This window comes from Perognathus longimembris, chromosome 1, assembly GCF_023159225.1.
Source record: "Perognathus longimembris pacificus isolate PPM17 chromosome 1, ASM2315922v1, whole genome shotgun sequence".
Lineage (NCBI taxonomy): Eukaryota > Metazoa > Chordata > Mammalia > Rodentia > Heteromyidae > Perognathus > Perognathus longimembris.
Genome location: NC_063161.1, coordinates 44,415,921 through 44,435,094, shown reverse-complemented (window position 1 = coordinate 44,435,094; position 19,174 = coordinate 44,415,921). Strand labels below are relative to the sequence as shown.

The 19,174-nt window shown below is 51.0% G+C and overlaps 1 protein-coding gene across 4 annotated transcripts; it reads left to right on the top strand.

Annotated features, from left to right (window-relative positions):
- The first annotated feature begins 3,164 nt into the window (after positions 1 to 3,164).
- Positions 3,165 to 19,157, top strand: Gli1 (GLI family zinc finger 1). 4 transcript variants are annotated; one of them, XM_048361087.1, is made up of 13 exons: positions 3,165 to 3,487; positions 3,782 to 3,865; positions 7,064 to 7,188; positions 7,397 to 7,489; positions 7,750 to 7,945; positions 8,418 to 8,562; positions 8,868 to 8,957; positions 9,043 to 9,180; positions 9,504 to 9,653; positions 12,101 to 12,265; positions 14,009 to 14,239; positions 15,445 to 15,712; positions 17,224 to 19,157. In XM_048361087.1, the coding sequence occupies exons 3-13, from the start codon at positions 7,089 to 7,091 to the stop codon at positions 18,966 to 18,968; spliced, it is 3,321 nt and encodes a 1,106-aa protein (XP_048217044.1). In that variant the 5' UTR covers positions 3,165 to 3,487; positions 3,782 to 3,865; positions 7,064 to 7,088; the 3' UTR covers positions 18,969 to 19,157. The 4 variants fall into 4 exon arrangements, with proteins under 4 accessions (XP_048217044.1, XP_048217037.1, XP_048217052.1 ...); XM_048361080.1 differs by having other exon boundaries at positions 7,043 to 7,188; XM_048361095.1 differs by lacking the exon at positions 7,064 to 7,188.
- Positions 19,158 to 19,174: the final 17 nt, after the last annotated feature.

The following is a 19,174-nucleotide window of genomic DNA, read 5'->3' as shown; positions in this document are numbered from 1 at the left end:
ATGTGGTGCTGGGGAATAGAACCCAGGGATTCATGTATATGAGGCATGCACTCTTGCCACTAGGCCATATTCCCAGCCCTGATTTCACAGACTTTTCTGCCTGGGCTGGCTTCAAACCACAATCCTCAGATTTCAGCCCTCTGAGTAGTTAGGATTATAGGCATGAGCTATCAAACCTTAGCTGTGCATTCTTATGTTATCATTGTTTGTGTGTTTTGATTTTTAATACAAGCCATACACAAAGAGATCAATAATGTTTCTTAAAAGTTAAATGACTTGGACTGGGAAGGTGGCTTAGCAGTAGAGTGCTTGCCTAGCATGCATGAAGCCCTGGGTTCGATTCCTCAGCACCACATAAATAGAAAAGGCTGGAAGTGGCACTGTGGCTCAAGAGGTAGAGCGCTAGCCTTGAGCAAAAAGAAGTCAGCAACAGTGCTCAGGCCATGAGTTCAAACCCCAGGACTGGCAAAAAAAAAGTTAAAGGACTTAAGCTGGGCATTAGTGACTCATGCTTATAATCTTAAACTACTCAGGAGGCTGAGATCTGAGGATCACAGTTTGAAGGCAGCCAGGCTGCCAAGTCTGTAAAACTCTTATCTCCAATTGACCACCAAAAAGTTGGAAGTACAATAGAGGTTCAAGTGGTAGAGCACTAGCGTTGATGGAAAGAAAACTCAAGGACAGCTGGGCATTGGTGGTTCATGCCTGTATATATGGGCATATACACTGGCATAAATATATATATATCTTTTATTTTTTATTTATTTATTTTGTCCAGTCATGGGCCTTGGACTCAGGGCCTGAGCACTGTCCCTGGCTTCTTTTTGCCCAGGGATAACATTCTACCACTTGAGCCACAGCACCACTTCTGGCCATTTTCTATATATGTGGTGCTGGGGAATTGAACCCAAGGCTTCATGTATGCGAGGCAAGTACTCTTGCCACTAGGCCATATTCCCAGCCCCCATATATATCTTTTAGAAGAAACTTGAAACTAAATAATTTAAAGCTCAACAATCTATGTACTTTTTTCTTTTTGTACAGTACTGGAGCAAGGGATTGAACTCAAGTCCTCCTACTTGTTAAGCACTCTTCCACTTGAGTCATACTCCTAGCCTCTTTTTTTTTTGGCCAGTCATGGGCTTGCACTCAGAGCCTGGGCACTATGCCTGAGCTTCTTTTTGCTCAAGACTAGCACAATACCACTTTTGTTCAAGGTACTACTTCTGGCTTCTTCTGTTTATGTGGTACTCAGGAATCAAACCCAGGGCTTCATCCATGCACTCTACCACTAAGCCACCCCACTCCTAGCCTTTTTTGCTTTAGTTATATTTTTGGATAGGATCTGTTTGTTTTTTTCAAGCCTCAGACAGCTACCTTCCTATCTATGGATATGTGTTCGTTTCTGTAGCTGGGATCACAGACCTGAACCATTATGCCTAGCTTATTGATTGAGATAGGGGTCTCACTAAGTTTTTGCCTTGCTGGCTTCAAACTCATCTCTGCCTCTTGAGTAACTGGGATTACAGGTGTGAACTACTATGCCAGTCTATAGCATGTTAAAAAAAATGGTGGCTCTGGCTTAGGAGTACATGCAGGAACTCCTTTTTCAGTGACCATTGGTTTGGTCTGACTGTAGTAGGTCACTGACCTGGGTGTAACTGTTGTGCCAGTCATGTAGGTAGGCAGGCTCAAATAGGGCTCTTTATCTGTCTCCACCCCTACAGTTACTGCCTTGCTGTTTTTTTTTTATCATACTTTCTTTTGTTTTGTTTTGTTTTGTTTTGCCAGTCCTAGGGCTTGAAATTAGGGCCTGAGCACTATCCCTGGCTTCTTTTTGCTCAAGGCTAGCACTCTACCACTTGAGCCACAGCGCCACTTCTGGATTTTTCTATATATGCGGGGCTGAGGAATCGAACCCAGGCTTCATGTGTACAAGGCGAGCACTTTACCACTAGGCCATATTCCCAGCCCCTATCATACTTTTTATTGTTATTATAAAGATAATATACAGACAGGTTACAGTTACCTGAGTCGGGTAATGAGTACACTTCTTTTTGGACTGTGTCACCCCTTCCCTCCCTCTCTCCCAGTTTTTAGCTTTAATATCTGTATTTGTAAGCCCTTCGCTTTCTACCTCCTTGTATTGAACAGTGAGCCCTCTGCCCTTCCAGGTCCAAGAAAGTGGTCCTCAGAAGCAGAGCAAGGAGATGGGAGGACTATATGAAGGGTGACAGAAAGGGAAAGAGACTGCTTTCTCCCACCATGCTTTCTCTTTCTTAGAAAGGTCAGAGACTGAAATACCCTCGCCCCTGCATCCTGTTGCCATGGCAACGCAAAATATCCAAAGGGACCAGGCACTCCTCTGTCAGGCACTTCGCTGGGCACGAGCAGCCTCCTATAGGTCTGCCCCTTCGTTTCTTTGGGCTCAGAAAAGGAGGGGCCTCCAAGAGCTCCTAATAAAGCTTTTTCGCCTTTGGCCAGGACAGGTGAAGGGGGGGAAATCTATCAATGCTTTTTCGGTGCTTCGGTTCCGCATCTATTTGGCTCTCAAGCGGACCCCAAGAAGGTGTCATGTACCAAGGTGACCAGCAGAGGGAGCAGAGAAGCTGAAAGAGCAGAAAGCGGGCTGCCGAGAGGTGGCTGCGGTCTCCAGAACTTGAGAGATGGAGAGCCAGGCTTCCCAGAAAGGTGCCTCGCAGCCAAAGCGCCCGGGTGACTTTGTGAACACGCACCCGGGACTCCGACCTTTGGCCACCTCTCTTCTCTTTCAGAGACTTAGACCCCTGACCTCCGGCCACATACTCTTACCCCTCCGCTGGGTTTGCCCCAAACCCCAACTGTTCTCAAGTTCCACCCCAAGAATGAGTCTGGCAGACAGCTGCAGGACGATAGAACGCTCAGTTAGCGCCAAAGTAGATGCTACCTTATCTTCAATGTTAACGTTCTCGTTCTCGGGTGAACTTTTCTTCCTTCTTCCCCCGCCCGCAGTATTTTCGTGGACGGTCGATCCAGGGATCCAGGCCGGGATTTGGTGCCCACCAACAGCAGCGTGTGGGGGGGTGGTGGAGGCAGTGTAAGGTCCCTCAAGGGAGGGGGAGGATCCTGGGGGTCTTGGGGGTGCAATAAGCTCAGCACCCCCTCTCTAGGTTCCAGACACCCCACCTCGCCTTCCAGAACGTCAAGAGGGAGGGAAATAGGAGGGAGGAAAGGGGCAAGCGGTGAGAGCGGCGGCGCGCCAGCAGCTACAGCAAGAAAAAAAGTTTTTGCAAAAGGAAAAAAAAAAGTTTGCGCTTCTCGCGGGTGGTCTCGGCTTGCGGCCCGGCGGGCTGGGCCGGCGGGAGGGCTGGGGGCCAGGCTGGGGGGGGGTGGGGTGGCACTGAAGCTGCGCTGCTGTGGCCCTGTCGCCCCCCCTCCCCACCGCACACACCCCCAGCCCAGTCTCTAGCCCTGGATCGCGCATCCCGAGCCCTGCGCCCAGACGGAGGTGAGAAGGGGGGCGGGCGGGGGACCACCTGGGAGCGGTGGGGGAGGAGGCCGGAGGGGATGCGCGGCTGCCCTAGGGGACTCTGCCTAGCCTAGAGGGAGACCTGGGGGGAGCTGGGACAAAATGGGGGTGGGGGAGACTTGGGTGAGATCCTAGAAAGTTTGGATTTTCCCCCCCTCTCTTTCCAGTGTGTCTCCTCCTGTCTGTATCTCCCCCTTGTCTTCTGACAGTCTGTTTGTCTGTCTTAGGTAACCGCGGGTCTCTTTGTCTGTCTCCGCCTCCCCCACGTCTTAGACACAGCTCCCTTTCTGGAGGTTGGGATGAAGAGGCCGTTGGGATGGCCAGCTGAGGGGCTGCGTGGTAAAGAGGGAGCTCCAGGTGCGTCTCCGAGCGCGGGCAGGAAGACGTCAGTGTTTCGGAGAGGAGGGGACCCACCGCGAAGGAGGGACCTGTAGGTGGCCGGGGGGAGAGAGGAGAGGGTGTGAGGCAGCACAACAGTTTGGGAACCCCTGACCTGTCTTGTGACAGAGGTGACCGTGGATGCTCTCTGTTGAGGGGAAAAGAGCGCCTTGGGGAACTAGGACGGGGGGCTGGAGGATTTGTCCAAGGTCTAGGCTAGGCCTTAGACGAACCCCGAGGAATTTTAGACGAATGAGTCCCCAGAGCTGTGGGCAGGGCCCTAAGCAGGAGCTGGGGAGACCCTGCTTTGACCCTCTGACCTCAGGACCACCGGAGCAGCTGGAGCCAGCCGCACCAGGAGACCCCTACTGGGGTTGGGCGGGGACCGTAGCGGCTGCCAGCCTGTGTATTCCCCCCCCGTTGGCCCCCCGCCCAAACGGGAGCTGGGGACCTCGCGAGGCCCCTCCTCTGGCTCAGACCACCCTGCCTGTCTTTGCTCCCCGCTCGGAAGCCTTTTTCAGGCCCCATGACCCCGAAACAATCAGCCTAAGGAAGCTAGTTTGGGGGGCAGGATTAGGGGAAGGGGACCCCTTAGAGGTTAGGAGTTTTAAGGGACTGGAGAAGTGGGGTCTCTAAGGGATAGGCCTTTCCAGTAGAGAGAGAAGGATGGGCCGTTTCTTTGGGGGAGTCGTGCCGAAATCAGGGTGGTTTCCCTAGGGGGCGGGGTCCAGAGACCACCCCCCCCCCATTATCTCCGCGGCATCCCCGCCTGGCGATTCGGACCCCGCCCTTGACGTCACTGGGGGTTCCCGGGGGTCTGTAGGGATTAACCCTTCGGAAGCCGGCTAGATACTCCGGATACGAAGGTGTCCTCCTCCCAGCACTCCGGCACTTTCTCTCCATGCGGTTTCACATTCTTTCCCCCTCTCCCACCGTGGGGTCCCCTCACCCTCCAACAACTCCCCCCCCACACACCTCCCGGACGCCACTGCCCTCTTTCAGGATGCTCTGAGGGGAGGGAAGAAGGTCCCGCCCCTCACCCCCCCCCCCCCGCGCCCCACTAGGGCTCGCTCGACTGGGCTCCCGGGGCGGGCGGGGGAAGCGGAGCAGTCTGCAGCCAGAGCCTGCGGCGGCGACTTGGGTGGGCCGCGGAGGCACGGGGGCGGGGAAGGCGGGACCGGGAGGAGGGGGCGGGGCCGGCTCCTGGGAGTTGGGGAGCGGGGGGGGTACGTGGAGGACTTGGAAAAGTAGGGAGACACTGCCGATGATTCCAGTTTCCAACAAGGGGGACCCTTTAGGGCCCCCATGGCTCCTTCTCTCTCACCAGTACACAGAAAAACTTTACGGGAGCTGGGAAAGTTAGCGATATTTTACGAGTCCGAAGGGGAGACGTGGGTGGGCTTGTAGCACGCGTGGGCCGGGAGGGATGTGTCTCCCCTTTTCCACTGACGTTCCGCCAAGGCAATGGGACAAGACCATAACAAAGTGGCACGTTTTGGGGAGCCGCTGGTGTTTGGGGGTCGTTTGCGAGCCTGCTCCTTTTCTGGGTGAGTCATGGAGGAAGCAGGCAGGAGAAATGCCCCCCCCCCCAGCCAGCTGCCAGCCAGCTGTGCGCCCCCCCCCCCCGCCCCGCGCGCACCCTTAACTTAGTGCCAAGGTCGAGTTGGGAGGTCTTGGATGCGGGATCCGGATCTCGGCTGGAAAAGGAGGAGTTAGAAAGGGCACAGCTAAGCTGCGGGGCTCGAGCTGGGTCGTAGGGTCTAGGTTCCGCTCCCCATTTTACCCCGCCCTCACCCAAAATCCCAGCATCCCGGGATCACCCACCACGCCGGCCGGCCCGCTCCCAGTCCGTCTCCACCCCACCCCGCCCCACCCCACCCTCCGCTCCCGGGAGACTGGAAAACATGAGATGGAGTAGAAACTGGAGTTTGAGGAGAAAAGCGGACCTCAGCACCCTTTCCTTCCTCTCTACCACTTTCTAATGAATGATCGCTATTTTCTTTTTCATTGTCACGAAGCCTTCCGTCACAGTCCCCTTCCAGTCCCCCTCCCCCCCAAAAAAAAAAACCCAAAACAGAAGCCAAAAAGATTAAGTGGGCCTAGGTCCAAACCACTTCAGAATGACATCAGCTTCCACCCTTTGAATCCAACAGACCAGAAGAGCTCCCTCCTGGAACCTTACTTACTCTCTTCTACCCTGTTTTCTGCCCTGGAGGGCTGATTGGGCTCCCTCCTGGCTTCCCCAGTCTGACTGAATTGAAGCGAGGACACTCTCTGCTGGACACAGGAGATATTGCAGATGGGCTGTTTCTGAGCAGGAATAAGTGAAAGAAGAGCAGTAGGCCAGTGCATGAAAGCAGGTTCTTTACGTGCTTTCCCTACCACATCTCAAAGAGTGTCCATGATCCAAACAAGAAGTAGTAAAGGGCCACCAGGAGCCAATGGCTCACCTAGCTCCTCAGGAGACTGAGATTTGAGGATCGTGATTAGCAGCCTACTAGGGCAGGGAAGCCTGTAAGACTCAGAAAAAGCGGAAGTAGCACTGTGGCTCCAGTTGTGGATAGCGCCCAGGCCCAGAGTTCAAGCCTCAGGACAAAAAAAGAAAAAAGAAAAAGAAAGGTAGAGGGACTATGGTATTAAAATCACTTCGAATTGGGCTGGGAATTTGGCCTAGTGATAAAGTGCTCCCCTCATATAGAGGAAACACCACATATATAGAAAAAGCCAGAAGCGACACTGGGGCTCAAGTGGTAGTGTGCTAGCCTTGAGCAAAAAGAAGCCAGGAACAGTGCTCAGGCCCTGGGTTCAAGAACTAGGATTGGCAAAACAAAACAAAGCAAAATCACTTAGAATCACTTGGAACACATGTTGGATGGATTAGTCCATCCTTATACCACACACACACACACACACACACACACACACACACGACCCAGGTTAAGTTCCAACCCATGTTAAGTTCCTTAAGACACTCCCAAGACTGAAAGAATGCATTTGCCTCTTTGAGATATTTCACCTTAGCCCTTTCTAGCTGAGTGTTGCTCTTTTCAGTTCCATTTCCAATGGCCAGTATTTTAAGGTGGCTGCTGGCCAGCTTTCTGTACCTGAGGTTGTCATCTAATGTTTCCTATTTTCCTCCATCTTTATAACTTGCAGATCTACCTTCCCCTTCTGCAGTGTCCCCATTCCCATCTAAAACACCATGTTCAACTCGATGACCCCACCACCAATCAGTAGCTATGGTGAACCATGCTGTCTCCGGCCTCTTCCCAGCCAAGGGGTCCCCAGCATGGGAACAGAAGGTTAGTACATTTACCAATCCCTGGGCCTAAAGGATGTATCAGATCCAGGATCTCTCTTAACCCCATCTCTATCCCCTATGCTGGTTTTCTACAGGAAGATTTGTAGGCTCAAGACCTATAGGCTTAGGATCTAGAATTAGATCTTCCCCAGATTTTTAAGGCAATGCCCATGTATCCTCCCACCCACATCCTCCATTCTCTTTCCTAGGACTTTCTGGTCTGCCCTTCTGCCACCAAACCAATCTCATGCCAGGCCCTCACAGTTATGGACCTGCCAGAGAGACCAACAACTGCAATGAGGGTAAGGACTCAAGCAACATTTGTTTCTTCTCTGTTCATTTTGGTACTTGTCCGGAAGGAAAAAGGAAGAAGGCCAACATCTGACTTGGAGGAAGAAATGCTCAGACAGAGGAGGGATCAGAGAACCCAAGAAGTGATAGATAGGATCATTAGGGCAAAGCAGTCAAAGGTCATTTCTTGTGGAGAGTCTGGACCACCCACAGATTGGATACATAGACATATATCCTCTTACCATATCTGTCTCTCTGTCTCCTGCACCAGGACCACTCTTTCCTCCTCCCCGGAGCTCTGTCAAGTTGACCAAGAAACGAGCACTCTCCATTTCACCTCTGTCGGATGCCAGCTTGGACCTGCAGACAGTTATCCGCACCTCACCCAGCTCCCTCGTGGCATTCATCAACTCACGCTGCACATCTCCAGGAGGCTCCTATGGCCATCTCTCCATCGGCACTATGAGGTGTGAGCAGTTCTGGGCTCAGAAGCCCTAAAATCCATACTGAAATCTATTTATTTCATCATCGTCATCATTATTATTGTTTGCTATCTGGTGCCTGAACTCGGCCTTGGTACTATCCCTTAGTGTTTTCACTCAAGGCTGGTGCTCTGCCACTTGAACCACAGCTCTGCACCTGTTTTTTGCTGGTTAGTTAGAGATGAGAGTCTTACAGACTTTCCTGACTGGCATGGCTTTGAACCGCTATTCTCAGATCTCAGCCTCCTGAGTAGCTAGGATTATAGATTCAAGCCAAACTCCAAATTTCCATCCCCATTTGAACCACTTCCAAGGCACTGAAACCCTTTTTAGAATTTCTCTGGAGCTAGCTCAACTGAGCCTTAACCAAGTCTTCCAAGGAGCCCCAGAATAATCCAAGGACCCCTGCAACTTCCTGATGGTTGTTCAGAAAGTAACTGCCTCCTCTTCTCTTCAGCCCATCTCTGGGATTTCCACCCCAAGTGAATCACCAAAAGGGGACCTCTCCTTCCTTTGGGGTCCAGCCCTGTGTTCCTCATGACTCTACTCGGAGTGGGATGATGCCGCACCCTCAGTCCCGGGGACCCCTCCCTACTTGCCAGGTGAGGCTCCATATTACTACCTGAATTCCTCCTGCTTGGGGGTGGTGGTAGGTGATGGACTTTACAGAGGAAAAGAGAAGAAAGAATGGATGCTGGGGGTTCACTTTCCAGGGCTGACTCAGACTCTTCCAGGTGAGGCTCCATATTTTTTGCCCCTACTATTCAGCAGTGGAGTCTGAGAAAGGAGATGCCTTCTACCCTTAAGGGGTTCCTGCTATTTGGGTGGGGCCTTTGAACAGAAAGATCTGGCTCTGTCTTTCGTCTGCCCTCCACTCTCCTCACCCTCACCTCTTCCTCTGGGGAAGCTGAAGTCAGAGCTGGACATGCTGGTTAACAAATGCCCAGAGGAACCCTTGGAAGGTGATATGTCCAGCCCCAACTCCACAGGTACACAGGTAAGTGGGGAGGCTTTACCTCTGAAACCTGAGCAAAACAAGAGCTGCCACTCAAGTGGTCCTAAGCTTGCCTCCTCTGCCCTAGGATCACCTGTTGGGGTTGCTGGATGGACGGGAGGACCTGGAGAGAGAAGAGAAACCCGAACCTGAGTCTGTGTATGAGACTGACTGCCGCTGGGATGGCTGCAGCCAGGAATTCGACTCCCAGGAGCAACTGGTGCACGTGAGCCCCTGGGGGTAACAGGATTGGCTGGGGGGAGCCTATGGGAGCCTCCAGTGGGATATGGTGGGTTTGGCTGAAGGAATGGGTGTCCGTTTCCTGGATACTGAGGTCAGAGCTTGTGTGCTCAGTTAGGTACGCAAAAGCTAAGAAGCTGTAGCTTTGCTTCGAAGAGCTGGAAAACCTGAGATGCAAGATCTGCTGCCTTCCTGTCTCTTCTCTCATAAGGTGGAGCTGAAGACAAGGGGGTTGTAGGAGATCCATTCTGGGTTTTTGGGGGTGGGGGTCATGGAGACCTTGGAGAGCCTCTGAATCTTCTCCCTCAGCACATCAACAGCGAGCACATCCATGGGGAGCGAAAGGAGTTTGTGTGCCATTGGGGGGGCTGCTCCAGGGAGCTGAGACCATTCAAAGCCCAGTACATGCTGGTGGTGCACATGCGCAGACACACAGGAGAGAAGCCACACAAGTGCACGGTGAGCCACCCACCTCCAAGCCCAAGGTTCCTCTCTAAATTGGCTTCCCATCCAGGCAGACATTGACTCTCATTAGTCTCTTCCTTTATAAACAGATGTTAAAAGTCTTATTTTGGGGGTTGAGAATGTGGCTTAATGGTAGAGTGCTTGCCTAGCATTATGAAGCCCTGGGTTTGATTCCTCAGTACCACATAAACAGAAAAAGAAGGAAGTGGCACTGTGGCTCAAGTGGTAGAGTGCTAGCCTTGAACAAAAGAAGCTTAGGGACAGTGCCTAGGCCTTGAGTTCAAGCCCTAGGACTGGCAAAAAAGAAAAAAAAGTATTATTTAGCCAGTTTCCAGTAGTTCATGTCTGTAATCCTAGCCACTTAGGAGGCTGAGGATGGCAGTTGAAAGCCAGTCCAAGCAGAAAAGTTCAGGAGACTCAGCAAAAAGTTTACCAGTAAAAGCCAGAAATGGAACTATGGCTCAACTGGTAGAGCCAACTGGTAGAGTGAAAAGGCCAAGAGAGAACATCCAGGCTGAGTTCAAGCCCCAGAAAGAAATCTTATTTATGACTGTTGGTATAAAAACATACATACTGATGTGTATGTGTGTGTATGTATGCACGTATGTATGTATGTATGTATTATGTATGTATGTATGTATATACAAACACACACTTCCTTGGTGTGGTGGTAAGCACAAAGCTGTAATCACAAAACTTGGAGAAAAAAAAAAACTTGGGAGGCTGCAGGAGAAAAATGGTGATACCTAAAAGGTCCAAATTCTTGTACATAAACTTCATTTTTCCCTCTTGATATTACTTAATTTTTCTTTCCGTGTGTGTCTGTGTGTCTGTGTGTGTGTTACTGGAGATGGAGCCCAGGACCTAGCCCTTGCTAGGCAAGTATACCACTTGAGGTACACTTCCAGCTCTCCCTTTGATTTTATTTTATTTTATTTTATTTTATTTTATTTTTGCCAGTCCTGGGCCTTGGACTCAGGGCATGAGCACTGTCCCTGGCTTCTTTTTGCTCAAGGCTAGCACTCTGCCACTTGAGTCACAGTGCCACTTCTGGCCATTTTCTGTATATGTGGCGCTGGGGAAATCGAACCCAGGGCTTCAAGTATACAAGGCAAGCACTCTTGCCACTAGGCCATATCCCCAGCCCCTTCCCTTTGATTTTAAAAGAAAGGAAAGTGACATTAATCAAGATGCTTTGTACTCAATCTCACTTGTTGAATTGAAACCCGTTTGTACAACTGTTTACATTCTTTAAGCACACAAACACACAAATGAAATGAAAACATGTCTGCAGGTCTTAAAATGTTGCAGGCAGCTGGGCACTGGTGGCTCATGCCTGGAATTCTAACTACTCAGGAGGATGAGATCTGGGGATCGTAGTTCGAAGCCAGCCCTGGCAGGAAAGTTCATGAGACTCTGTGTGTGTGTGTGTGTGTGTGTGTGTGTGTGTGTGTGTGTGTGTGTGTGTGTGTGTCTGTGTCTGTCTGTCTGTCTGTCTGTCTGTCTCTGTCTTTCTCTCTCTGCTGATCCTGGGACTTGAACTTAGGGCCTGGGCTCTATCCCTGAGCCTCTCTGTGCTCCAGGATAGTGCTCTACCACTTGAGCCTACTTCCAATTTTTTCTGAGTAGTTAATTGGAGATGAGAGTCTCACAGACTTTCCTGCCTGAGCTAACTTTGAATCATGATCCTTATATCTCAGTCTCCTGAGTAGATAGGATTACAGGTGGGAGCCAGAGGCACCTGGCCGTCCGTGAGACTCTTAGGTCCAATAAACTACTCAGTAAAAGGCAGAAGTGGCACTCTGGCTTAAGTGGTGGAGCACTAACCTTGAGCAAAAGAAGTTCAGGGACAGCACTCAGGCCCAAAGTTCAAGCCCCAGGACCGGCAGGGGAAAAAAAAAAAAGTTGCAGGCCCCTAAGTACTGTGCCTCCTCCGCTGCCTGTTGGCAGTAGACACATCAGAACCGAAGATTGCTGGGTGCTGGTGGCTCGTGCCTGTAATCCTAGCTGCTTAGGAGGCAGAGATCTCCAATTAAACATAAAAAATCCAGAACTAGGAATGTGGTAGAGCACTAGCCTTGAGCAAAAAGAGCTCAAAGACATCAACGCGCTGTAAGTTCAAGCTCCAAGACCAAAAAAATAAAAGCCAAAGGTACTCATGAAAGCCTCAGATGATCCCATTCTAGGACCACCTCAACTCCCACACAGGGAGAGAGATTTTTGTGCCTCAGCACCATACTCAAAGGCAGTTCCTCCAGTGACTTCTCTTTCTCCAGCTCCCATCTACCATTGTCTCCTCATTTGGGCATTTCTCCTAAGGGTCAGTGCTCTCCCCTTTTGTGTCTGCATACTGATGTGCATCACTTTTGAGGTGTAGAGCCCTTTTCCTCTCCATGTTCTTTCTGTCTGAGAGCTGTCATTTGGTCTCCTCATGTCTCCAGTTTGAGGGGTGTCGGAAGTCTTACTCACGCCTGGAAAACCTGAAGACACACCTGCGGTCACACACTGGTGAGAAGCCATACATGTGTGAGCACGAGGGCTGCAGCAAAGCTTTCAGCAATGCCAGTGACCGTGCCAAGCACCAGAATCGGACCCACTCCAATGAGGTGAATGCCCCGACTAAGACACCCTCCCTACCTAAGATACCACCTACTGGAGACATCGCCCCCTTCCCTCAGGAAATCCCCTAGCTAGCCTCTGTCTCCTGCCATGCAGTTCACCTAGAGAAGGCCTTTCTCTTTTTAATTTTATTTTTAAATGTTTAAATTTTTTTTTTTTTTTTTTTTTTGGCCAGTCCTGGGGCTTGGATTCAGGGCCTGAGCACTGTCCCTGGCTTCCTTTTGCTCAAGGCTAGCACTCTGCCACTTGAGCCACAGCGCCCCTTCTGGCCGTTTTCTGTATATGTGGTGCTGGGGAATCGAACCCAGGGCCTCATGTATATGAGGCAAGCTCTCTTGCCACTAGGCCATATCCCCAGCCCTAAATTGTTTTTAAAGGTAATGTACAGAGGGGTTACAGTTACATAAGTCAGGTAAAGAGTACATTTCTTTTTGGACAATATCATTCCTTCCCTCACCCACTTTTGAAGTTTTTTTTTGTTGTTGGTGGTGGTCATGGGGTTTGGACTCTGGGCCTGGACGCTGTCCCTGAGCTCTTCAGCTCAAGGCTAGTTCTCTACCACTTAAGCCACAGTGCCTGCCGAGTAGCTAGGATTACAGGCATGAGCCACCCACACCTAGCTCATTTTTTTTTTTTTTTTTTTTTTGTGCTGGGGCTTGAACTCAGAGCTTTGAACTCTGCATTGGCCTTTTTGCTCAAGGCTGATGCTTTTCACTTAAACTACACCTCTACTTCCAGCTTTTTGCTGGTGAATTGGAGGTAAGAATCTCCTGGACTTGGGGCTGGGAATATGGCCTAGGGGCAAGAGTGCTTGCCTCATATACATGAAACCCTGGGTTCGATTCCTCAGCACCACATATATAGAAAATGGCCAGAAGTAGCACTGTGTCAAGTGGCAGAGTGCTAGCCTTGAGCAAAAAGAAGCCAGGGACAGTGCTTAGGCCCTGAGTCCAAGGCCTAGGACTGGCCAAAAAAAAAAAAGAAGAAGAAGAAGAAGAAGAAGAATCTCCTGGATTTTTCTGCCTAGGATGGCTTCAAACCATGATCCTTAGGTTTTAGCCTCTTAGGTAGCTAGGATTATAAGCATGAACCACCAACCAGTGCCTGAGGAGAAGGCCTTTCAAGATCAAAACTTGTGCAGGTGCTGGTGGCTCACGTCTGTAGTCTTAGCTACTCAGGAGGCTGACCTCTGAGGATCACAGTTTGAAATGAGCCCAGGCAAGGTAGTCCATTAGACTGTTATCTCCAATATACTACTCATAAAAAGCCAAAAGTGGCACTGTGGCTCAAGTGGTAGAGTGCTCGCCTTGAGCCAAAGAAGCTCAGAGACAGCGCATAGGCCCAGAGTTCAAGCCTCAGGACAGGCCAAAAATAAATAAATAAATAAATAAATAAATTTCCACTTGTCACTCTTCCTCCTTTCTGGAACCAGCCCAGGGGCCAACCTAAAACAGACTTGTTCTAGAGGACACCCAGGACTCTGTCAACCTCTGAATCCACAAGGCTTTACAGCCCCCTGGTCTCACCTCATCTTTCCCAGGCCTGGGCCATCTGTTTCTTCAGTGCTCCCTTAAACCTACTGTATTTTACTCCTGCTCAAGGACCCATAAGCTCCATGCTCCCTTGAATGCTCTATGTCCTTCCTTTGCCACTTGGCCACCATGTTTCCCCATTTTTCCTACATTCTTGCACTTTGATCCCTTGGCCTGTCCTCACTCTCTACCTGACAGAAGCCATACGTGTGTAAACTCCCTGGCTGCACCAAACGCTACACTGATCCCAGCTCACTCCGCAAACACGTCAAGACGGTGCATGGTCCTGATGCTCACGTGACGAAGCGGCATCGAGGAGATGGCCCCTTACCCCGGGCACCTACCCTCTCCACAGCAGAGCCCAAGAGGGAGCGAGAAGGAGGCCCCATCGGGGGAGAGAACAGACTGACTGTGCCTGAGGGTGCCATGGTGAGTCAGCCTAGGCCACCCTGTCTCCACAGCCCAGCCTGCCCTGCTTACTTCTTTCTTGTCCCTTCAAAGCTGCCCCCTCTCATGTGTGTCATTCTGCTGTGGCCACTCCACCTGTCTGTCTTCCCAGTGCTGCTCCTTGGCCAATCCAAACCTAGAAATTTTAGAGTTGTGGGCTAGGAATGTGGCTTAGTGGTAGAGCACTTGCCTAGCATGCGTGAGGCCCTGAGTTCCATTCCTCAGTACTACACAAACAGAAAAAGCTGGAAGTGGAGCTGTGGCTCAAGTGGTAGAGTGCTAGCCTTGAGCAAAAGAAGCTCAGGGACAGCACCCAGGTCCTGAGTTCAAGCCCCAGGACTGGCAAAGAAAAAAAAAAAGACATTTTAGAATTGTCAGTTATTTAATTGGTTCAGCAAACTCATTCCTAAATAGTCCTTAGTACATTATTCCAAGATTTTGGCATGCATAATTTAATGTATACCTCAACTCCATGAGAAAGGAATTCTTGTTTATTTGTTTTGTTTTGTTGCCAGTCCTGGGGCTTGGACTCAGGGCCTGAGCGCACTGTCCCTGGCTTCTTTTTGCTCAAGGCTAGCACTCTGCCACTTGAGCCACAGTGCTACTTCCGGCTTTTTTCTATATATGTGGTGCTGAGGAATCAAACACAGAGCTTCATGTATATGAGGTGAGCGCTTTACCACTAGGCCATATTCCCAGCCCAAGAAAGAAATGTTTTATTTAGTTCTTTTATTTATTGTGTTTATGTGTGTGCTGACACTAGGACCCTTAGCTTTTTCGCTCAAAGCTGATGCTCTGCCACTTGAGCCACAGCTCTACTTGGGGCTCTTTGGTAGTTAACTGGAGATAAGAGTCTCATGGACTTTTCTGCCCAGACTGGCTTTGAACCTCAATCCTCAGAATGAGAAAGTAAGAGGAAACAGGTCTAGAGAAATTGCTCAAGGTCATAAGGCTAAGGGCAAGAATTGGAGCCCCAACCGTCTGTGGCTCAGCCTACACTCTTCTCAAATGTCCCTTCTGGTTTGTCCCAACCTCTCGCCTGCTGTGCCCCCTCTACATTTGTTTATATATCTGCCCTCTGCCTAGAAGTCTCTAACACGTGACTTTACCCACTCACGAGTGGAAGGAGCTGTGAGGAAGGGGGGAAGAGGAAGAGTGCCACCTTCAGCCTTCATCTTCCCTCACAGAAGCCGCAGCCAAGCCCTGGGGCGCAGTCTTCCTGCAGCAGTGATCATTCCCCAGCAGGCAGTGCAGCCAATACAGACAGCGGTGTGGAAATGACTGGCAATGCAGGGGGTAGCACCGAGGACCTGTCAAGCTTGGATGAGGGGCCTTGCATTGCTGGCACTGGATTATCCACTCTTCGTCGTCTTGAGAACCTCAGGCTGGATCAGCTGCATCAACTCCGACCATTAGGGCCTCGTGGTCTCAAACTACCCAGCTTGACCCACACTGGTGAGACCTGGTTGTGGGAGGTGGTACTGGGCTGAGATGTGGACCTGCCCTGAGGTTGGGAGGTGGTACTCACCTTTGGGACTGTTCAATGGCATTATCATATAGGCTGCCTTCTTAAGACATCTATCTTAATCTTGTATCTATCATAGGATTGTTATATGGGGCTAGGACTGGGGCTACCAGTGATAGAGAGCTTGTCTGGGATGTGTGAGACCCCGGGTTCAATCCCCCCACCCCCCCCACACAAAGAAACTTGTTATGTACAACATGGTATGGTGAGTGTATGCATGTAATCCCAGAACTTGGGAGGCTGAAACATGAAAATTGTAAGATCAGTGGTAGTCCCAGCTACACAGCAAGACCCTATCCAAAAAAAAAGGAGGGGGGTGGCAAAGCAGAAAAATCATGAACTCCAGGCCAGTCCTGGCAAAATTATTGAGTCTCTCTCATCTACAAAATTAAAACAAAACATCCAGGGTTAGGAATGTGGCTTAGCAGTACAGTGCTTGCGAAGCATGCATGAAGCCCTGGGTTCAATTCCTTAGCACCCCATAAACAGAAAAAGCCGGAAGTGGTGCTGTGGTTTAACTGGTAGAGTGCTAGAAGCCAAGGACAGTGCTCAGGCCCTGAGTTCAAGCCCCAGGACTGGAAAAAACAAAACAAAACAAAACAAAAAACATCCAGTTCAGCAGCAGTGGCTCATGTCTGTAATCCTACCTACTCAGGAGGCTGAGACTAGAGGATTGCAGTTCAAAGCCAGCCCAGGAAGGAAAGTCTACAAAACTCCATCTCCACCAAACCAACAAAATGCTGGATGGGAAGCATGGCTCAAGTGAGAGAACCAGCGATGAGAAAGCTGAATGAGAGTATGAGGCACTGAATTCAAGCCCAATACGGCCACAACTAAATATGTATAAGACAAAAGGAACAAGGAGCATTGTTTATGTTTTAGAGTAGCTGCATAGCATGTATAAGGTCCTGGGTTCATTACCCAATGTTGGGAAAGAAAAAAAAAAAGAAAATTGACATACAAAGTTGGCTGGGAATGTGGCTCAGTCATAGAATGCTTGCCTAGCAGGCATGAAGCCCTGGGTTCCATTCCTTGGTACCACATACACAGAAAAGACTGAAAGTGGCTCTGTGGCTCAAGTGGCAGAGTGCTAACCTTGAGCAAAAGAAGCCAGGGACAGTGCTCAGGTCCTGAGTTCAAGCCCCAGGACTGGCAAAAACAACAACAACCAAAAAAAAAACAACAACAAAAAACCAAATACACAAAATCTATGATGTGCATGCTCTCTCCTAAGATTGTGCAGCACACTACCTGTATGACTGTTCACGGTGGCCTTGAATCCTTCCCTGGGGCCCAGAAGCTAAAGAGGCATGGGAAATGTAGGAGACAGAACTGAATAGCTGAAGGATCCCAGGACTCTTTGGGGATGTTAGGACAAGGTTTCCCAGGTGATCCAAAGGACTTACTGACCACCTGCCTTCATTCTCTGCCCCACCTGCAGGCACCCCTGTGTCTCGTCGTCTGGGCCCCCCAGTTTCTCTTGACCACCGCAGCAGCAGCTCCAGTAGCATGAGCTCTGCCTATACTGTCAGCCGTCGCTCCTCCCTGGCTTCCCCTTTCCCACCTGGCTCCCCACCAGAGAATGGAACATCCTCCCTGCCTGGCCTGACACCTGCCCAGCACTACCTGCTCCGGGCAAGATACTCTTCAGCCAGAGGGGGTGGTACACCACCCACTGCAGCACCCAGCCTGGATCGGATGGGAGGTCTTCCTGTACCTCCTTGGAAAAGCCGAGCTGAGTACCCAGGATACAATCCCAATGCAGGGGTCACCCGGAGGGCCAGTGACCCAGCCCGGGCTGCTGATCGTCCTGCTCCAGTTAGAGTCCAGCGGTTCAAGAGCCTGGGCTGTGTCCACACGCCCCCTATTGGGACAACTGGAGGACGGAACTTCGATCCCCACCTCTCAACTTCTGTCTATTCACCACAGCCCCCCAGCATCAATGAGAATGTTGCCATGGATACTAGAGGGCTACGGGAAGAGCCAGAGGTTGGCACTTCCATGATGGGCAATGGTCTGAATCCCTATATGGACTACTCATCTGCTGATACTCTGGGATATGGTGGAACTGAAGGGGCAGCAGCTGAGCCTTATGGAGCTAGAGGTCCAGGTTCCCTGCCCCTTGGTCCTGGCCCACCGACCAACTATGGCCCCAGCCCTTGTCCCCAACAGGTCTCTTATCCTGACCCCACTACAGATACATGGGGTGAGCTCCCTTCCCACTCCGGGCTTTACCCAGGCACCAAGGCTCCAAGTGGAGCCTATAGTCACTGCCCTCGACTTGAACATTATGGACAAGTGCAGGTCAAGCCAGAACAAGGGTGCCCAGTGGGGTCTGACTCCACAGGACTGGCAGCCTGCCTCAATGCCCACCCCAGTGAGGGGCCTCCATGCCCTCAGCCTCCATTCTCCCACTATCCCCAGCCCCCTCCTCCCCAGTATCCCCAATCAGGTCCCTATCCCCAGCCACCCCCTGATTATCTGCCTTCAGAACCCAGGTCGAGCCTAGATTTTGATTCTCCTTCTCATTCCACAGGGCAGCTCAAGGCTCAGCTTGTCTGTAATTATGTTCAATCTCAGCAAGAGCTGCTGTGGGAGGGTGGGGGCCGAGGAGAGGCCCCAATCCAGGAACCTCCTTACCAGAGTCACAAATTTCTGGGGGGTTCCCAGGTTAGCCCAAGCACTACCAAAGCCCCAGTGGCCACCTATGGACCTGGCTTTGCACCCAGCTTGCCCAATCACAAGTCAGGCTCCTACCCGACCTCTTCACCATGCCATGACAATTTTGCAGTGGGAACAAACAGGGTTTCTCACCACAGGGCAGTGGCACCACCTCGGCTTCTGCCCCCACTGCCTACTTGCTATGGACCCCTGAAGGCAGGAGGCACCAACCCCAGCTGCGGCCATCCTGAGGTGGGCAGGCTGGGAGGGGGTCCTGCCTTATACCCTCCTCCTGAAGGGCAAGTGTGTAACCCTCTGGACTCCCTTGATCTGGACAACACTCAGCTGGACTTTGTGGCTATTCTGGATGAGGCCCAGGGACTGAGTCCTCCTTCCCACGATCAGGAGGACAGCTCAGAACATACCCCCCCTCCCTCCGGGCCTCCCAACATGGCTGTGGGTAACATGAGTGTCTTGCTGGGATCCCTACCAGGGGAGACACAATTCCTCAATTCTAGTGCCTAAAGGGTTGTTGAGTCTGTTCATCAGACTGTGCTTCCTCAGGGGCTCCCATCCTTCCAGAGGAGAAGGGTGGAGAGCCACAGCCCCCTGAATAAGGTGCCCCTGGAGGGGAGGGATGGGTTGGGGGCTGTATTTAGTCTGTGTATGTTTGGGGAGGGATTTGATAATGACACTGTTTCCTAACAATAAAGGAACTGCATCACAAAAGA